The 17,105-nt window shown below is 36.2% G+C and overlaps 1 protein-coding gene across 1 annotated transcript in view; it reads right to left on the bottom strand.

Annotated features, from left to right (window-relative positions):
- nos1 (nitric oxide synthase 1 (neuronal)) overlaps positions 1-17,105 on the bottom strand; it is a 51,884-nt gene that overhangs the window by 7,896 nt on the left and 26,883 nt on the right. Inside the window, exons 12-22 of the mRNA XM_059549572.1 lie at positions 15,583-15,777; positions 15,101-15,186; positions 13,367-13,511; positions 10,489-10,593; positions 10,159-10,217; positions 9,808-9,924; positions 7,506-7,680; positions 6,981-7,119; positions 6,426-6,504; positions 4,415-4,608; positions 1,901-2,070 (exon numbers count right to left, since the gene is read on the bottom strand). Of these exons, the coding sequence (XP_059405555.1) occupies positions 1,901-2,070; positions 4,415-4,608; positions 6,426-6,504; positions 6,981-7,119; positions 7,506-7,680; positions 9,808-9,924; positions 10,159-10,217; positions 10,489-10,593; positions 13,367-13,511; positions 15,101-15,186; positions 15,583-15,777 (1,464 nt within the window). The remainder of the gene's footprint in view (positions 1-1,900; positions 2,071-4,414; positions 4,609-6,425; positions 6,505-6,980; positions 7,120-7,505; positions 7,681-9,807; positions 9,925-10,158; positions 10,218-10,488; positions 10,594-13,366; positions 13,512-15,100; positions 15,187-15,582; positions 15,778-17,105) is intronic.

A 17,105-nucleotide genomic window follows, 5' to 3' on the forward strand; every position in this document is an offset into this window, starting at 1 on the left:
GAGTCAAAGCAACTGAAAAACATTCATTAGGAAAACAGTGTGTCAGTAATGCAAAATGATAGTTAAAGGCAGTTCATCATTGAATTCAGTGATGTCATCTCAGTTCAGTTAAATAGTGTCTGTGCAATCATTTGCAATCAAGTCAACGATATCACTGTAGATGAAGTGACCCCAACTAAGCAAGCTAGAGGCGACAGCGGCAAGGAACCGAAACTTCATCGGTGACAGAATGGAGAAAAAACCTTGGGAGAAACCAGGCTCAGTTGGGGGGCCAGTTCTCCTCTGACCAGACGAAACCAGTAGTTCAATTCCAGGCTGCAGCAAAGTCAGATTGTGCAGAAGAATCATCTGTTTCCTGTGGTCTTGTCCTGGTGCTCCTCTGAGACAAGGTCTTTACAGGGGATCTGTATCTCTAATGGACGTAGCCGTGTTCCACTTCACATACACTGAGTGAAAGGGGAGATTTTCAAATCTTCACAGTCTAACCCTTTAATTTCGCAGGTTTATTTTATTATCTTTCACTTTTAATCACATCTCTTACTTTGTGTGGTAAACATGGGAAGGGAAATGAAAGATTTCATGAATTAAGAGTCCGTTCTATTTATTAATTTGTTCCCTTATTTCAGTTAAATCATGGGTTATTTGGGGAAGAAAGTTAATGAAACATGGACAATTGCCACAAATTAAGTCGTAGGAATTAATTAACAAGTTGTAGGAATGAATAGACTATCTGTCCTGTGTCCCGCAGCCCTGCAGAGCGCAGTTATCTGATGAAATGACTTAGTTACTACATTTCTATTGCTTTTTAGGTTGAAGAACTTCTGTTGTTTCTATTTTAATGTACTTTTAAAGTTTAAATCACATTAAAAGCTTAATTTGTACACTGTAAATTAATGATGATGCATTTATATATGGTCACCGTCACTCACAGCCGCTCGCACGTGTTTTGCGCATGAGCCGCACGCAGCCCAATATTAAATCAGTTAACCAACCATCGACAGCCTTAGTCGATTGGATCTCTTATCGACAATTAATCAATCATCGATTAATCGTTTACATCCCTAGTCTAGAACAAATCAGCATAACAGAACAGTTTCAGAGAAACTGGAGCAATGACTGCTGAAAATTCACCTCGGTCATCACAGAAATAAATTTACATTTAAAATATATTCAAATAGAAAAAATTTCCTTTAAATCTTAATAATATTTTACTGTTTTTAATGATAAATAAATGCAGCCTTGGTGAGCATAAGAGACTTCTTTATAAAAAAAAATTAATAAAAAAACCATTTTTTTTACTTCCCATACCTAAACTTTTAAATGTTAATCCAAACAAGTGCTTAAAATATACAAATTATAATTTTTAAACAAGCGGAGAGAAACTGTGGGAAGCTGCCATCCTCACCGATGTGAACTCAGCTGAAAGAAAGTCTGCAAAAAAAATGTGTCAATGTCCCTCTGTCTTTCTCCTCTAGTTCATCAGAATCATTTGAACCAGAAAGTATGACTCACTAACTAAGCAGCCAATTTTAGCAACATCACGAAAAATTGCAAGTGTTTCAGTGGGAGGCAATGAAAGAGAAATATTTCCATGTCTCGGTGTTGACACTGAGAAGCTCGTGTGAGAGCGCAAAATAGGCATGGGAAGGGGAAAAAAGGAAGTAGGGAGGAGGGGGTTGATTTTCAGAGCTAATAAGTTATCAAACTGAGAAAATTACTGCCGATTTGAGGCGGAAAAGCCAGGGATGCATGTGGTGATGTGACGCCTTTTGTCTTATATACAATTATGGGTCTTAGATCATTACTGAGCTTTAACACGGCTTTTATTGATGCAAATAAATGTCTCACATCATAATTAGGGAAATGCATGAGTGTGTGCAGTTGTTCAGCATTTTCTTACCTTGCTGAGCACCTCTAGTCTCTTTCTCTGTTTCTCGTTAGTCGCTAGAGGAGCAAACTGTTGCAGTAGCAGGGGACTTGTAGGGGTGGTTATGTCCAGGAAGTATTTGAAAGCCTGATAGATGGTACAGGGCGGAATACGAGTCTCGTCCGTCCAGTTACTTATCACACCTGCAGAAGATAAAGAGCTTCTGGTCTGTTAAGAATGCAGATATGAACTAGATTTGACTGAACCAGTGATTTATGGTGTTTTGACTAGCAGCATACTAGCAGATACAATTGGGGTCAGAAGTTTACCTCCCCCTTTCAGAATCTGCATAATGTTAATTATTTTACAAGGGGTATCATACAAAATGCATGCTATTGTTGAATTACTGACCTAAATAAGATATTTCACATAAAAGATGTTTACATATAGTTCACAAAAGAAAATAATAGTTGAATTTATAAAAACGACTCTGCTTCAAAGTTTACATATGCTTGATTCTTAATATTGTGTTGTTATCTTAATGATCCACAGCTGTGTTTTGGGATTTTATTTTTTATATTTTTTGCTTAGTGATAGTTGTTCACGAGTCCCTTGTTTGTCCTGAACAGTTAAACTGCCTACTGTTCTTCAGAAAAACAGGGGGGGTGAAAACCTTTTTAATTTGAAGATCTGGGAAACATGCAACTATCTTCTGTAGCCTTCTATGATATTTAAGCAAAATATTGCAAAATATGAAAAATGTATCCATATTCTGTTTAAAAGTTTTCTTTGAGGTAATTTTTATAACTTCAACTGTTATTTTCTCTTGTGAAATATCTTATTCAGGTCAGTACTAAACAATAAGATGCATTTTGCATCATCCATCTTATTTTGATAAACTAATTAACATTTTACAGATTCATGTAAACTTTTGACCTTTTTTTTTTTTAATTTATTATTATTTTTTTTTTTGTAGTGATTCCTTGAACCAGCATTTTATATTTCCCAAAGAAGCTTTTAATGAAAGTTTCTCCAAAAAGCTTTTTTTTCTTAGTGTGAAGAGCATTTTATAATCTAAAGAACAGTATACAGAACCTTTTGTGCTTCTGTCGAAGGTTTTTCATGGAACATTAGATGGCAATGAAGACCCATTATTTTTAAGAGTGTACTGCCAAACTTTAAATTGCTTAATGAATAGAAAATACATTTTCTCTCATCATTTACCCACTCTCATTTCAAACATGTCTTTCTTCAGTGGAAGTCCTTTTTCCCATACAATAAAAAATGAAGGCGACATGCATTGATATCAAGCTCAAAAGATGACAAAAGTTTAGTTAATTTAGTTCGTATGAAAGGTTTGTGTGAGGAACATTCTGAAATTTACCCAAATATCTGGCCTTTTTTCTCTCAAATCTCACTCGTATTTTTGCATATTCATACTTTAAGAACGAATGAGGTTTGCCATGATTGCCGTATAACTTGATGTGGCATTCAGACATTCATGAATGCAAATACGATTTTAGAGTTATGGTGGAGGGGAAGATTTAAGAAAACAATGACCAATTGTTTTTACCTATTCCTCTCATATTAAACTGATATATGCCTTCTGAGGACCTGAAATATAAAATAAAAGTCATTTGGACTGCTTTCATTGTGATTGTTTTTTTTTTTCACGTGCTAAGGCACATTTTCTTTGCCATTTGTATCCCATGGAAGAAAGTCAGTCATATGGGTTAGGAATGACATGTGGAAGAGTTTTGATTTTTGGGTGGAATGTACATTGATAATGTGCCCAAGGCATCTACTTTTGCTCAAATACCTCCCTCTTTTGTCCACAATAATGCAGGATTCATCTGTAAAGATTGTCAGATGAAGGGGAAAGAGTTGTAGCAACCTCAATTTCCCTCTATAAAGGTCACTGAACAGTTTTCAGTCATCCTGACATATTTCTCAACAAGGAAAGGTGAGAAATCTCAATTGAGCTAACCTTTTTAAAAGACAAGTAGGTCCTATCATTAAAATGGTTCCTGTTTGTAACTGGTTGAATATATTATCCAAGTGTAAACTATGGATGCCATTGTCATTTTATGGTAAGTGTTATGAGTGAAAGCTAGCTCACTTTCCAGTAAATGTGACATGACCAGCACTATGAACCAGGTTACCCTGATCCTCCGGCTCATCATGAACAGCAGAATACCTGATGAACACACTGTGTTCACAAAATCATGTTGGCAGACTTGTATGGATGAAATACTAAAGGTATCACGTCTCTCTTCTGACTCTTCTCCTCTGTATGTCAGTTTCAGATTCTTTTTATTCAGATGCTGTCACTTTCCATAAGATAGCTAATCAGATGCTTGATAGAATAATTATTTTGGAAGTTGGTTTTCATTTGAGGATATTGACATTTAAGCCTCTAAGAAGGTTGAAGCTAGAATGTTATTTTGTAATACTCTTTTTTTGCATATTATATTCTTTTTTAATATTCTGGATTAGTTCCATATATTTGCATATTATTATGCAGACAAAAATAAAACTCATAGTTACCCAACGCTGTGTTTCTTTCTTCCAAGAACTCCACTCTCACAATTTGATTGACAGGCGGTGCGTCCTCCAGTTTCTCAATAAGAGTCATAACTAGAACTTCGTTGTTGCCAGGGAAAACGCCTAAATGGTCACCAGGGAAGTATTTCAGGCTCTCGTGGTTGTTGGCATCAAGACGCACAAATATAGTCGATCGGCTAGTAGACAGGAAGTAAGAAAACATGTTAATATGAAACAGTTGCAGTCATTCTTAAAGAGATTATAAAAGATATATTCCTACACAAGAGAAATTGGCCCTTTGCTAAGCTTTGTCCACATTGGGTATTTTTGTTAGAATAGGCTGGAATGAAGTGTGACATTGCAAAGCATTTTATCTGCCATTTTTATATGTTAAATTTAAAAGTAACTATAAAAACTCAAGACACAAATTAGACAAAAATACAAAAAATGGACCACAAAACCAGTCTTAAATCATAAAACAATGGGTCATGGCAGGGGTGTAGCCATCTTTTCAGAAGTGAGGGGGACAGAAATTACACATAGACATATATATATATATATATATATATATATATATATATATATAGCATTACGATATAACATTTCTGCAATCTATATAGCCTACTAGTCAACAGTTTTTTAACAGTAAGATTTTTAATGTTTTGAAAGAAGTCTCTTCTGCTCACCAAGCCTGTATTTATTTGAACCAAAGTACAGCAAAAGCAGTAATATTGTGAAATATTTATACTATTTAAAATAACTGTTTTCTATTTGAATATATTTTAAATGTAATGTATTCCTGTTATCAAGGTTGAATTTTCAGCATCATTCCTCCAGTCTTCAGTGTCACATTAATCAGAAATCATTCTTAATATGCTGATTTGCTGATTATCAATATTTAAAACAGATGAGTACATTTTTTTCAGCATTCTTTGATGAATAGAAGGATCCACAGATCAGCATTTATGTGAAATAAAAAGCTTTTGCAACATTATACACTATTCCATTTAAAAGCTTAGTCTGTGTGTGTGTGTGTGTATGTATATATATATATATATATATATATATATATATATATATATATATATATATATATATATATTGTTAAATAAACTATAGAAACTAATACTTTTATTTAGCAAGGATTCTTTAAATTGATTGTTGTCCATATTAGAAGTTTCCTGGTATGACTTTCTGCGCAAGAGCGCCCTCCGGCTTCGATTATGATGAAAAACACACTGCAGGAGAGTTTCATTTCGCCTTCTCGGTCTGAAAAAAAAACATCAGGTCATGCGCAGGCTATCCTGTCTCTTTGAGTTTAAATCTATATTTATTCTCACCAGCTCTTGAAAATCTCTATACGAACACACTTGCCCGAAAAAGTGCGGGGGACGAATTTCCGTGATGATAAAAGTGGGGGGGACACGTCCCCCGCTTCGCCCGCGTAATCTGCGCCCCTGGGTCATGGGTCAAAATGATCGATTTTTATTTTATGCCAAAAATAATTAGGATATCAAGTAAAGATCATGTTCCAAAAGATATTTTGTACATTTCCTACCATGAATATATCAAAACTTATTTTTTTATTAGTAATATGCATTGCTAAGAACTTCATTAACTAAATCAACTTTAAAGGCAATATTCTCAGTATTTAGATTTTTTTTTTTTTTGCACCCTCAGATTCCAGATTCTCAGATTTTCAAATAGTTGTATCTTGGTCAAATAATGTCCAATCCTAACAAATTATACATCAATGGAAAGCTTATTTATTCAGATGTTCAGATGATGTATAATTCTCAATTTTGAAAAATTTACATTTAAGACTGGTTTTGTGGTCCACACACACACACACACGTTTATACACTTTTATGTAAAATTCCGTTTAGAGCCATCCAAACACACCAAACATTAGAAAATGATGGCAGATTGCTAAAGTGAACTGGTCACAAATGTTTTTAAGGCAGAACTTAATGATCAGAGAAAGTTAGAAATTTGACTATTAGTAAAAACATACTTCGATCTGGCACCTTGTAGGTTCTGTCTCATCAGAAATTTGGCCCCGTAAACTTTCTTCTTATGAATGCTGTAAAGCGCTGAGAGTGGACACAGAAACCAATCAACAGTTAAAAATGCTGTGTGAAATTAGACCAAATAAAACATCAAATTGCAATCAAGCGGCCCTACAACTTGATTTGCTATAAAACTCTCGATGGAGCTGAGCCACCCATTTCCAGATCATTTTGAGGACTTGAGATGCAATGGTTAAAAAGTCTGTGACATAGCAAATCAGGCTTGAAAGCCTAAATGCATTGTTTACAGTTGCATCGATTGAATAAGGAAGTGTTTACAATCCTCTGGGTAATGCTAACACGGTGCTGAGAAAATCTGTGTCAAGCTAATGAGCCACTAAAATGGCAGTCCCTTCAAGAGTCAATTGGCATGCGTCATAAATTTTGAGGCGATAAAAAAACTTGGCCATTCACATAATTTAATTTGATAAAAGCTTATTGGCTTTCTGAAATGATGAGTCATTCCTTGATGAATGGAAGGTACTTGAGCAGCATTGTACCTTGGGTTAGTGTCGGTGCCTCTGCCGTGTATGTCATCCGGAACTTGCTTTTCTTCCAGCTACGGTCGTTGCTAATCAAGGAATCATTAGCCTTCTCAATATTAACATCGTCACCAACACAGAAAACGTCACATGCAGCCTGGGATAAATAGGATAAAAACTCATTATTGACAACATTGATGCCATATCATAAGTATAAGAAATATTAAGTGTAAATATTTGTTTAGGTTATAAATTATAAATTCAAAGTATAAGTATAAATGCAGCAGAATAAATATACACTTGTATAAAAAATTTTTTATACAAAATGAAAGCATTTAAAAAATAAATATATGAAAGGTATATGCAGTATGTTCTTGTACTCTGCAGTGAAAAAAAAAGATTAATTGAATTTACTAAAAGTTTTTTAGGAAAGTGGTTGCAGTAAATTTATTTTGACAACAAATATTTTCAACAGTTTACTTCATATTAAAAACAATACATGCAATGTAGTGACTTTATCCCACTGCTCGCTTATTGCAGTACCTTGAAGACCTTCTTGGCCCATGTTCTGAAGGATTCCTCTTGGCCGCAGAGTTCATCTCCCTCTCCCATGCGCAGGATTCGTTCTCCACCGAGCTCTTCGAACAGCGTGTCCACTGCGTGGGCAAACGCACAGAAGTGTGGGTATGCCCGAGAGCCAAGGCCAAACACAGAGAACCTGCATGGAGGAAACAGAGTGTTGAAAACACTTTAAGCACATGAACACAAACAAAACCAAGTGTATTATAAGAGTGGGACGGTTGTGGACACATTAGGCCAGGGGCTGTGAGCTTTGATCCTGAAACTATGAAAACTAAACAAGGATGAAATTCAAGGCCAGAGAGCATATTACGCAAGCATGCGCACTTGCAGACGTACAAAGCTCACAAGTCAGAGCTGATTTGCAAAAAGTGTGAAATTTATTTTGATTGCTTTAGAATGGAATTTCTTTTCAAACTAAACTTCTTTTAGATGCTTGTTCTCTGTCCTTTTGCTTTTTTTGTATTTTTAGTTTTTTGAAGTTGATGAACTTCAATTTAAGCCGGAGGGACCACCAAGGACACTGGAAGAAACCAAATACACACACATATAGGAGAATATCAAATCACAGTCACCACAAAATCAAAAGAAAAATAAATTACAAGAGAAAATGAGAAAACAATTAAATATATTTTGCAGAAATAAATTAATTTTGAGAAATGAAGGACTAATGCCGTGTTTCCACCGAAATTACCCGGAACATTTGTACCAGGAACTTTTTTCCCCCCGGACCTGTTGCTTTCTGCGTTTCCACCGCGGTGTAAAGTACCGGGAAGATTAGGCAAATAGACTGGTGACGTAGGTCTGCGCGCGTTTCTCAATACAAAGTATGCTGATTTTGGACGTGCATTCTCGGTAGTGCGGACTTTGTGCATTCTACTCGGGAGTGTGATGTCCGCGACGACGCAAGTCCAGTAAATCTGCAAACAGCAGCATATAGCCTACTTGATAACTTCAGTCAGCTGACCATGGGTACTATTTTCCTCTCTGTATATTTACAATAAAACGAAATAGGATATCAAATACCACTGCCTCCTTTCATTTTAATTTAAACATAATAACAGCTGCAGAAATGTACTTAGTTCAGGGATATGTGTATATATACAGCCATTACAATGAAACGAAATATTATATAGATTTGCCTTTTTTATTTTCATTTTAACATATAGATAAATTGAATACAGACCAAAGATAACCTGTTAGATTTACCCAAAATGAATTATGTTTTATGTTTAACCACTAAAGAGACATCAGAGCCAGCGGCACACATCAGAAGGTCTAGCCGAGGAGAGGCTGCTTCTCGGCGGATAGATGATCACTGAGCTCCCGCTGATCGCGTGGAGCTGACCGTCTCTGAGATCGGCAAAACACATTTTTAAATAGGCGCTGTCTTCATGAATAAACCACAGATTTGAGTTTTAAACAACTACATTCTCGCCTGAAATACTTTTAAAATTACATTTCATGAAACAATAACAGTAATATTTTGAAAATGTTGATCCGAATAAATGGTGGTTGAACCCAACAATGCTGCGTGAACTCAACCAATCAGGACGTTTAGCGGCCAAGTCCCGCCCCCGAAAGTTCCGGAACTTTGAAAAAGTACTATCTCGCCAGCAGGGACTTTCTGAGGGGCATTTTTTTACCCGGAACTTTATTTAGTTCCTGGTTCCTGCGGTGGAAACACACCGAGTACCAGGCCAAAGTCCCTAGTTCCTGGGTAAAGTTCCTGCGGTGGAAACGCGGCATAATTTAAGACCATTGACACCATTAACACTTATTTTCACTCTCTGTAAAAATGTTATATGATCAGTAAAGCATGGCAACTTATGTTCTTACATTACTTTAACTCATCAAAATTTCACTTCAAAAGACTTTTTACATTTCAAATTCAACTTGATTTTTAAGTCAATTTAATTTAATTTATTTAAATTTTGCCTGAATTACTGTAATGTAATTTTATTTATTTATTGTTCATCTTTCATTAAAATCAGTTATCAATTAAAGCCAGTACAATACAAATTCACAAATTCTTAATTTTTTTTATTTATTTATAATATTATATGCAATATAATTTATTTTAATAAATTAAATGTTATACATATAATTTCATATATGAATATGAAGGAGAAGGAGACTTGTTGCATAATTAATCAAACATCTTCAAAAAATAAAAAATAAAAAGCCCTTTTGATTTTGAGGTGGAATAACCCAGACATCTTTTTTAAATGTTTCATATTTTCTCCAAATACAGGCAGTACAGTACCTGACATTAGCAAGTGGTCCAGTGCTCTCAAAGTTGGCTTTGGATTCAGGTTCATCGCTGGAGGATTTGCGGGTATCAGAATATGAAGAGACGCTGTTAAAACGCACCTTGTACGTCCTGAGGGACAGAAAGAGAGAGAGATTTTGTGTGTGCATGTGTGTGTTTATGTGAATGGTTCCAGTGCATAGAAGCGAGAAGAAATGCATGTTACGTGTTAATGTGTGTGTCTGTTGCATGTATGTAAGACTGTGTAGGTGTGTCAACTAAAACACTGAAAAAGAATAATTATGGGAAAGCAGATGGGTGGGAGGACGAGAAGAAAATCACTGGCTCACGTCTCCACATACTCACTTTCTGTCTTCTACGCTGGTGGTGGGATGTCTCATCTCCATCAGTGCCACACCAAATTTCTGTAGAGTGGAAAAGGGGAGAAGGAAAAACAGGAGAGAAGTTACTGGCCCTTCCCACATGTTCTCAATCACAAATTGAAACAGGACATGCCAGCATAATGCAGCAAAAATCTCGATTGTACCGCATATGTGTGAAGTCCTTTATCATCATGATGAGAACATTCTGTTGTGTTGTGAAGTGTTGACAATTTGATTCAAAGCAAAGCAGAATGATTGATGTGCACATTGAAATACTAGCGCGCTAAAGCAAACATCTACTTTAATAACTCACCTCTCCGTTCTCTGGAGGGTCCCCATTGCCAAACGTACTTGTCACCACTAACACAAGCGTCTCGTGTTCCAAGTCGACGGTGTCATATTCATCCATGGACGTCACCTGCAGGATCAAATAATATAGCATGATACATATGACCACTCGCTTGTGCTGCTACATCTAAACGATTTTAGAACGACTTACACTTCATTCAAATCACAAACCCTAAGAGTTACACTGGTCTGTTTGAGCTATGACAACTGAAACTTGGGACCCAAGCATTGTCTTGAAAGGAGTTAAATTATTTCCTTATGAAATTAATTCTTTGTGAAGCCAAACACTCAGGAACTCTCGCAATGCAAATGCCATTCCACAAAACAAAGGGCTTTAATCTCTTTTGTGAAGCCAAAGACTCAGGAACTCTCGCAATGATCTGATCAGATAGGAAGATCTAGAAGAATGACCATTTGCGCTTTGGTCCCTTCACCCATCCTTCCCCCCTGGGTACATGGTCCAGGTCACTAAAAGTTCACAGAGAAATGCCAAGAACTTTGCAGAAGTTGCTATGCTCACATAAAACATTTACTATATCTTTAGGATTCATGATCGTAAACTTTTCATGTTTTGTGTCATTTTAAAGGTCTTTGTGTGATTGGTAAATTGGTCTCAATTTCACAGTAGCCATTTATATTAGGAGAAAGATTGAAAACGTTTGTAGAATTGTGTTCTGCTGAGGAGGGGGTGTGTTCCCCTTTAGGGATCTGTGAGAATTTTTAATCTCCAGCTAAGTTTGACCCTGATGTGATCAATGGAACCTAAAGAACCAAAAGGTCTTTTATGATTTTACAGCTGATTTGAAGATTTATTTGTTGTCTGGTCTGAGTATTTAAGGGAAGTGACAAAACATTATGGGGTGATTCTGTAGTCAGATCAGCCCGTAGTGTGGAGTGTATTTCACATGCTCCATTCTATAGCCCCTTTCACACTGCGATTTCAGAAAATTCATGGGTAATGTGTTCCGGCAATTGTCCCTGGGTCGCTAGATTTTGCCCCTTTCACACTGCCAGTGATTACACGGAATATGTGCGTGCGTTCACACACAACCCGTAAAGGTCCCGTAAAGACACCTGACATCAGGGTGTGATGTACGAATCAAAAATGCTAGGCACGTTAGTTTGCTGTTACACGTGTGACTACGTTAAATTTGTTTGTCTCCTGCGTGAATCACTTGTCCGTTCTCCATATGGCTACAATGTCTACTGTATGTGCGGGAGCAAGGTTGCCACGTGACTACAATGTGATTCACAATTGCACTATCCTTTCTAAACTGGCTTCTAATTGTTTCATTATGTAGCTGGCATGATTCAGTTTTACCTGACGAATAATAAAATGTTATATTTGTTTTTTTGTTTTTTGTTTAGTAGTAGACTAGTAAACTGTGAGGAGGCTTTTGTTATCGCAAATCTACCGCCAGGATAGGTCAAACTGAAGGCTCGAGAATGATAGGAGCAGTAGGCACGTCATCGGAGACCTTGTGATTTCTGCTTATCGCTGCTGTTAGCAAGATGTATGGGAAAAGACTAAATAAAGCAGTAGGCGGCAGGCGAAGCTTGTATAAGTCTACCTACACCCTCTGACTAGCATCAGACTGGCAAGTTTGTGATCGTAAGATCCACATAAGGCTAACGTGAGACTTAAAGAGACATTAGGTCCCAAGTGAAAAGAGAACTGAAAGTATAGTGAGTTTTTAAATAGAAATACTTTCCAAATTCTGTGATCACTTAAAACTGGAGTCAGATTTTACATGGAGCTAGACTTAAATTTACACTAAATCCTGATAAATTCAGAAGCGCAAGTAAAAGACTGAATAAGGATTAGACCTTCGACCAGGCCACTGGATTCCGCTTTCTGGGCCGGTGGATGGATTCTTACAATCTATCACTCAGAATATTGCTATTGTGGATGTGCTTTCTTGACTTGGACCAGTAGCAACCACCTAAAACATTCAAGGATCACAGTGGCCACTTTTGCACCAGCAATCATGTTATTTGTAATGTATTTGCTAAAAAATATAATACGCTTCATCCACTAGACATGACCATTTTCAAAAAGTTTGGGTATTAGATCTGCGTTTGGAGATTTTCGTCAATGTTTTTTGAATGAGAGAAATCACACAATGTACATTAAGAATGGTAGGCACGTTATTTCTTGATCCTAACATACAGCCAAAAGGGGTGTAGAGGTAATGAACAGTTTGTACGGTGCCTAACGAGCAGCTAATGCGCCATGATACAATTAAGAGAAAAGACGCATCAGTGCGTGTGGCAGGGCGAACGCCTTCAGGACATGAGGAGAGAAAGAGAAGCGATATATCTGCGTCATCTGCATGTAAATCACCTAATAACCAGCGCACATAAACAAGATTGATTAATCTACTTGATTCTAAAAATAACTTTGCATTTAACTGCTATCCCAAGGCAAAATACATGATCATCCCAATGTTTTATACGTCACATATCTTTGAGTGTAATGGGATCTAATCTTAACCTACAGCTCAATGCCTGCCTGAGTTGATTCTTGGCATCTGATGGTATTGGAGGAAAATAAATTGTGGCAAAAGACACATCTGTGCAAGCCATCGCATAGCACGCCTTGGTGTGAAAGTAGCTTTCTCATTCTGCAATCTGCAGTCTTGAACTGAAAGGGATATTTTGGTTGTGAAACTAAGCGGATACACGTGTCTTGCATCAATATTATTTGTCATGTTGTTTACATCAGTGTTTACATGCAAATCCACTAAAGGCATTCATTGGGGATTAATAGAAGATGGGAAGGGTTTTAAGAATCATGCACAGATGTCAATCTATTATGTGCGGTTTAGGAACAACGGGCTTACCTTGGCATCAAATGCATGCTTGAAAATCTCACAAAGCGTTTTTGCATAGTCCTGCGACTTCCCAGTTTCTGTGGCAAACAAGATGGTGGCTTTGACTCTCTTAGCCATGGCTTGTCCCATGAGTTTGGCGGAGAATTTTACAGCCCTGCAAGTTGCACAGAAACATGTTAGCCACAAGAAGAGTTGTTGCAACAAATGGGTTAACTTTATAGTTATTGAACTGAACTGAATCAACACTGAATTGCCTTGAGATGAATAATGACAAAAAAAAGTTTTTCAGAACAAACTGTTACAAGCTTAAAAAAACATAATGAATCTTAGAATATAATACTTTAGGAAACAGGCAGACGTTCAGCTGAAAAATTGAAGAAATATGAATTGAAGAAATATGTTCTGATGTTGGTTCATGTTCTAATATATCAATACATACGTCAGGTGATATTAGATTTTTAATATCTTAGATGCTAAATCTTTTGTTCTTGTGATGTTCGGCCCAAAAGAGAAGTGTTAAATGCCCATAATAACAATGGCAAAGTAAACATAATCACTTGGACTCTTATTTTCAAATGCAGATCCTTTCCAGCTGCTTATTCAGACAGATGAAGTATACGCTCTTACAATCATAAATATTACAATACAATCACCATAAACACTGTTATAATTTAACTGTGCTTTAAAACATGCAGTGCTCACATTTATCTAAACCACAGCCTTCTGAAGTTTAATAATTCCATTAAGTTGTATCACAGTTATTGCTTTAGGACCTTTAAAAATGATCATTAAGAGTTTTCTTGTAACATACAGTAGAAGATATTTAAGTCTTTTTATGACCTTTAATTTCATCTAAATGAATTTTAGACATTTTAAGACTTTTTAAGGACTTGCGGGTATCCTGAAGCTTTATTTTTTTTTTTTTTTGAGATGCTTTACAGCAGAATATGAATTTGTTCTTGAAGTATGCATAATTGATCTGTTATTTCACGGTTTGGCTTTGAAACAAATCTGTATTGTACACTCTCAGAAAAAAAGGTACAAAAGCTGGGCGGGACCTTTTTTGAAAGTCACACATTTGTACCTAAACATGTTAGTACCTTAAAAAGGTATATAATAGTACCTAAAGTGTACATATTAGAACCTAAAAGGTACAAAAGTCTGCCTTTTGAAAAGGTACTGCCCCATTGACAGCTTTCGTACCTTGTTTTCGAAAAGTGTACAAAGCACTATATAAATAAAGGTGACTTGACTAAAAACCTCATAGGTTATGATAATATGCATCAGCGTTCCTGAAAATGATCTCTTTCACCACCTCTCAACGAGAGTTCAACACACTGACAGACACTTCCCCCTCATTACCGAGACCACAATCACATAAATGTAGCTACAGTATATCCTGCGGGCAATTACTGTAATAGCTCAGAGGCTGAATGTTGAAGGGACACTGAAAGAAACCTGATTACACCTGAGTGTGATTCAGTGAGTTAGACTCACGCTATTCTCAGCATAATAACGAGGAAAATATGGTGGAAAGCACTCTTAAACAGCCATTAACACAACCACCTGCTGAAGTTCTCAGGCTTCGGGTTATAATTACAACAAAAGGCTGCAAATAGGTTGAGTGCTGCAGACAGCCAGCCTTCATAAGCTGATAGGCACCATACAGGTTAAACTTAATGCACACTTTGTGCTTGAGACAAAAACAAACAGCAGAAGGTCTCGAGCTCTTCACCCACTCACTTGGCAAGTTTCTTGAATCCAATTGCTCTTTTCTTTGTGGGCGTCCCATTCACCCCTTTCCACACGTGAGTGTTCCACGGGTCAGGCTTGACAGTGAAAGAAAGAGAGAGAGCAAAAGAAAGTAGCAGGAGAAAGAGAACTGTAGGCTGATTGTGATCAAGTGATTGTAACAGAGTTCTACAAATAGTCCTAAAACCCAGTTGTATATTTACTATATTATCATTTAAAACCAAACCAGTTTATTTTTGTGAAATGATTTTCTTGATATGTGTTTGTGCTTTTTTCTTTATAATAGATGCCACCTTGATTACCTTACCTAACACAATTACATCCATCCAGTCCAAGTATGGTTTAAGAATTAAAATCATTCACCAATACAAAGTTTGCAAAAAGATGTTTTCGCTATTTGCAAATTAACAAAAAGCTTGATTGTATATGATTGTACTCATATCATATAAATGTAAACTGGACAAAAGACATACCTGGTACTCAAAAGAAGGTGTGAGGCGATAGTTGAGCATTTCCTGGTGGAAAACAGGTGTAATGCTGCCTGACATGGGCGGCACTATCCAAACCCAGTCACCCGGGCAGCCTCCCCTCACTCTGTACTCGTTCTCCATGTGCTTCATGAAGGACTCTGTGGCTGAGTGATGGTCCACTATGGTAACCTTTGACATCTACGAGGAAAAATTGGAAAGATTGAGACCAGATCAGACCAAAAACCATTAGACTAAAGCTAGTCAAGCAGCGCCTCATGCAAAAAATGCACTATAAAAAAATTATTCTTAAAACAAGTAAACAATGAAAAGTTACGTATTTTATAGATATAGATTATAGTTTTTGGGATTACTAAATATTCTAAAGAATTTTTTGACAAGTATTTTGTCTTTAAATGTAATTTAGTTTATAGTTATTATTGGTAACACTTTACAATACGGTGGCACTAATATGCATTAATTCATGCTATGAATAACATATATAACTCATGAAGAACTAAACCATTTATTAATAATTACTGCATCAGCAACAAATGAACATTATATATGATTCATAGATTAAGTAATCAATAAACTGCTATTTGTTAAATGTGACATTGTATTAATTCCCTAATAACATATTACATTAACTAATAGTGTACATTTTTGTGTTAATTACAATGGACCAATGCCATGCATTTCAACTTCCATTTGTTTGCTTTAATTAATCATTAGCTAATGATTAGCAACGATATCATTACAGTATGTTATGACTTTACTTGTTGAGGCACATGACTAACTAATTCCATAACCACAATGATATATTACTGAACAATTAGTAAATAGTTCTGTACCTTAACAAATAAAGTCAGAGGCAACCTCTCTGTATCCCAGCATACAAATAGCAACACTTGTATGCATTCTTATTTTCAAATGCATTTTATCTAGTGATCCTTAATGCAGCATGTTAATGTAAGTCAATACATCTTACAATTAAATCCACAGATTGGCTTGTATTGCAGCACGTCTAGTTTTCGAAGTAGATTTAATTGTTATCTGCCATTGTTTCGGCAATTATGAAAGATAAGAAAACTGAGCACAGCTACTTACTAACGTTTAATTAGTTTATAAGTGTTGAAATGGTTCCGCAAAAGCCTTTAAGAAAGAAATAAGCCTTGTGGGTAAACAAACTGCAGGGGGTGTGCAATAAATATCAATAAAAATGTTTCTTCAGTAGCTTTCAGTTAAATGTCCTAGGTGCTTAACTCTATTTGAGAAATTTGATTTGTGAAAACCGGTTTAGGCTTTGTTCGCTTGCATGAGTCTTTATGAATGCTGCATGATCGTGAACGCAGGGATTTCGCTCTAGGATAAGCTGTGTAAAGAGATGAACAGAAAAAAAAAATTATATACTGGCAAAAATAAATAAACGTGACTGAAAATAAGACTAGTGTAAGATTACATGTGGGTGAACCTCACAAAGCTTGTCAAAAACATGTCTGGGTTGAGTTTGACAACTAATTGAAAGA

This window comes from Carassius carassius, chromosome 5 (assembly GCF_963082965.1).
Source record: "Carassius carassius chromosome 5, fCarCar2.1, whole genome shotgun sequence".
NCBI classification, from domain to species: Eukaryota; Metazoa; Chordata; class Actinopteri; order Cypriniformes; family Cyprinidae; genus Carassius; species Carassius carassius.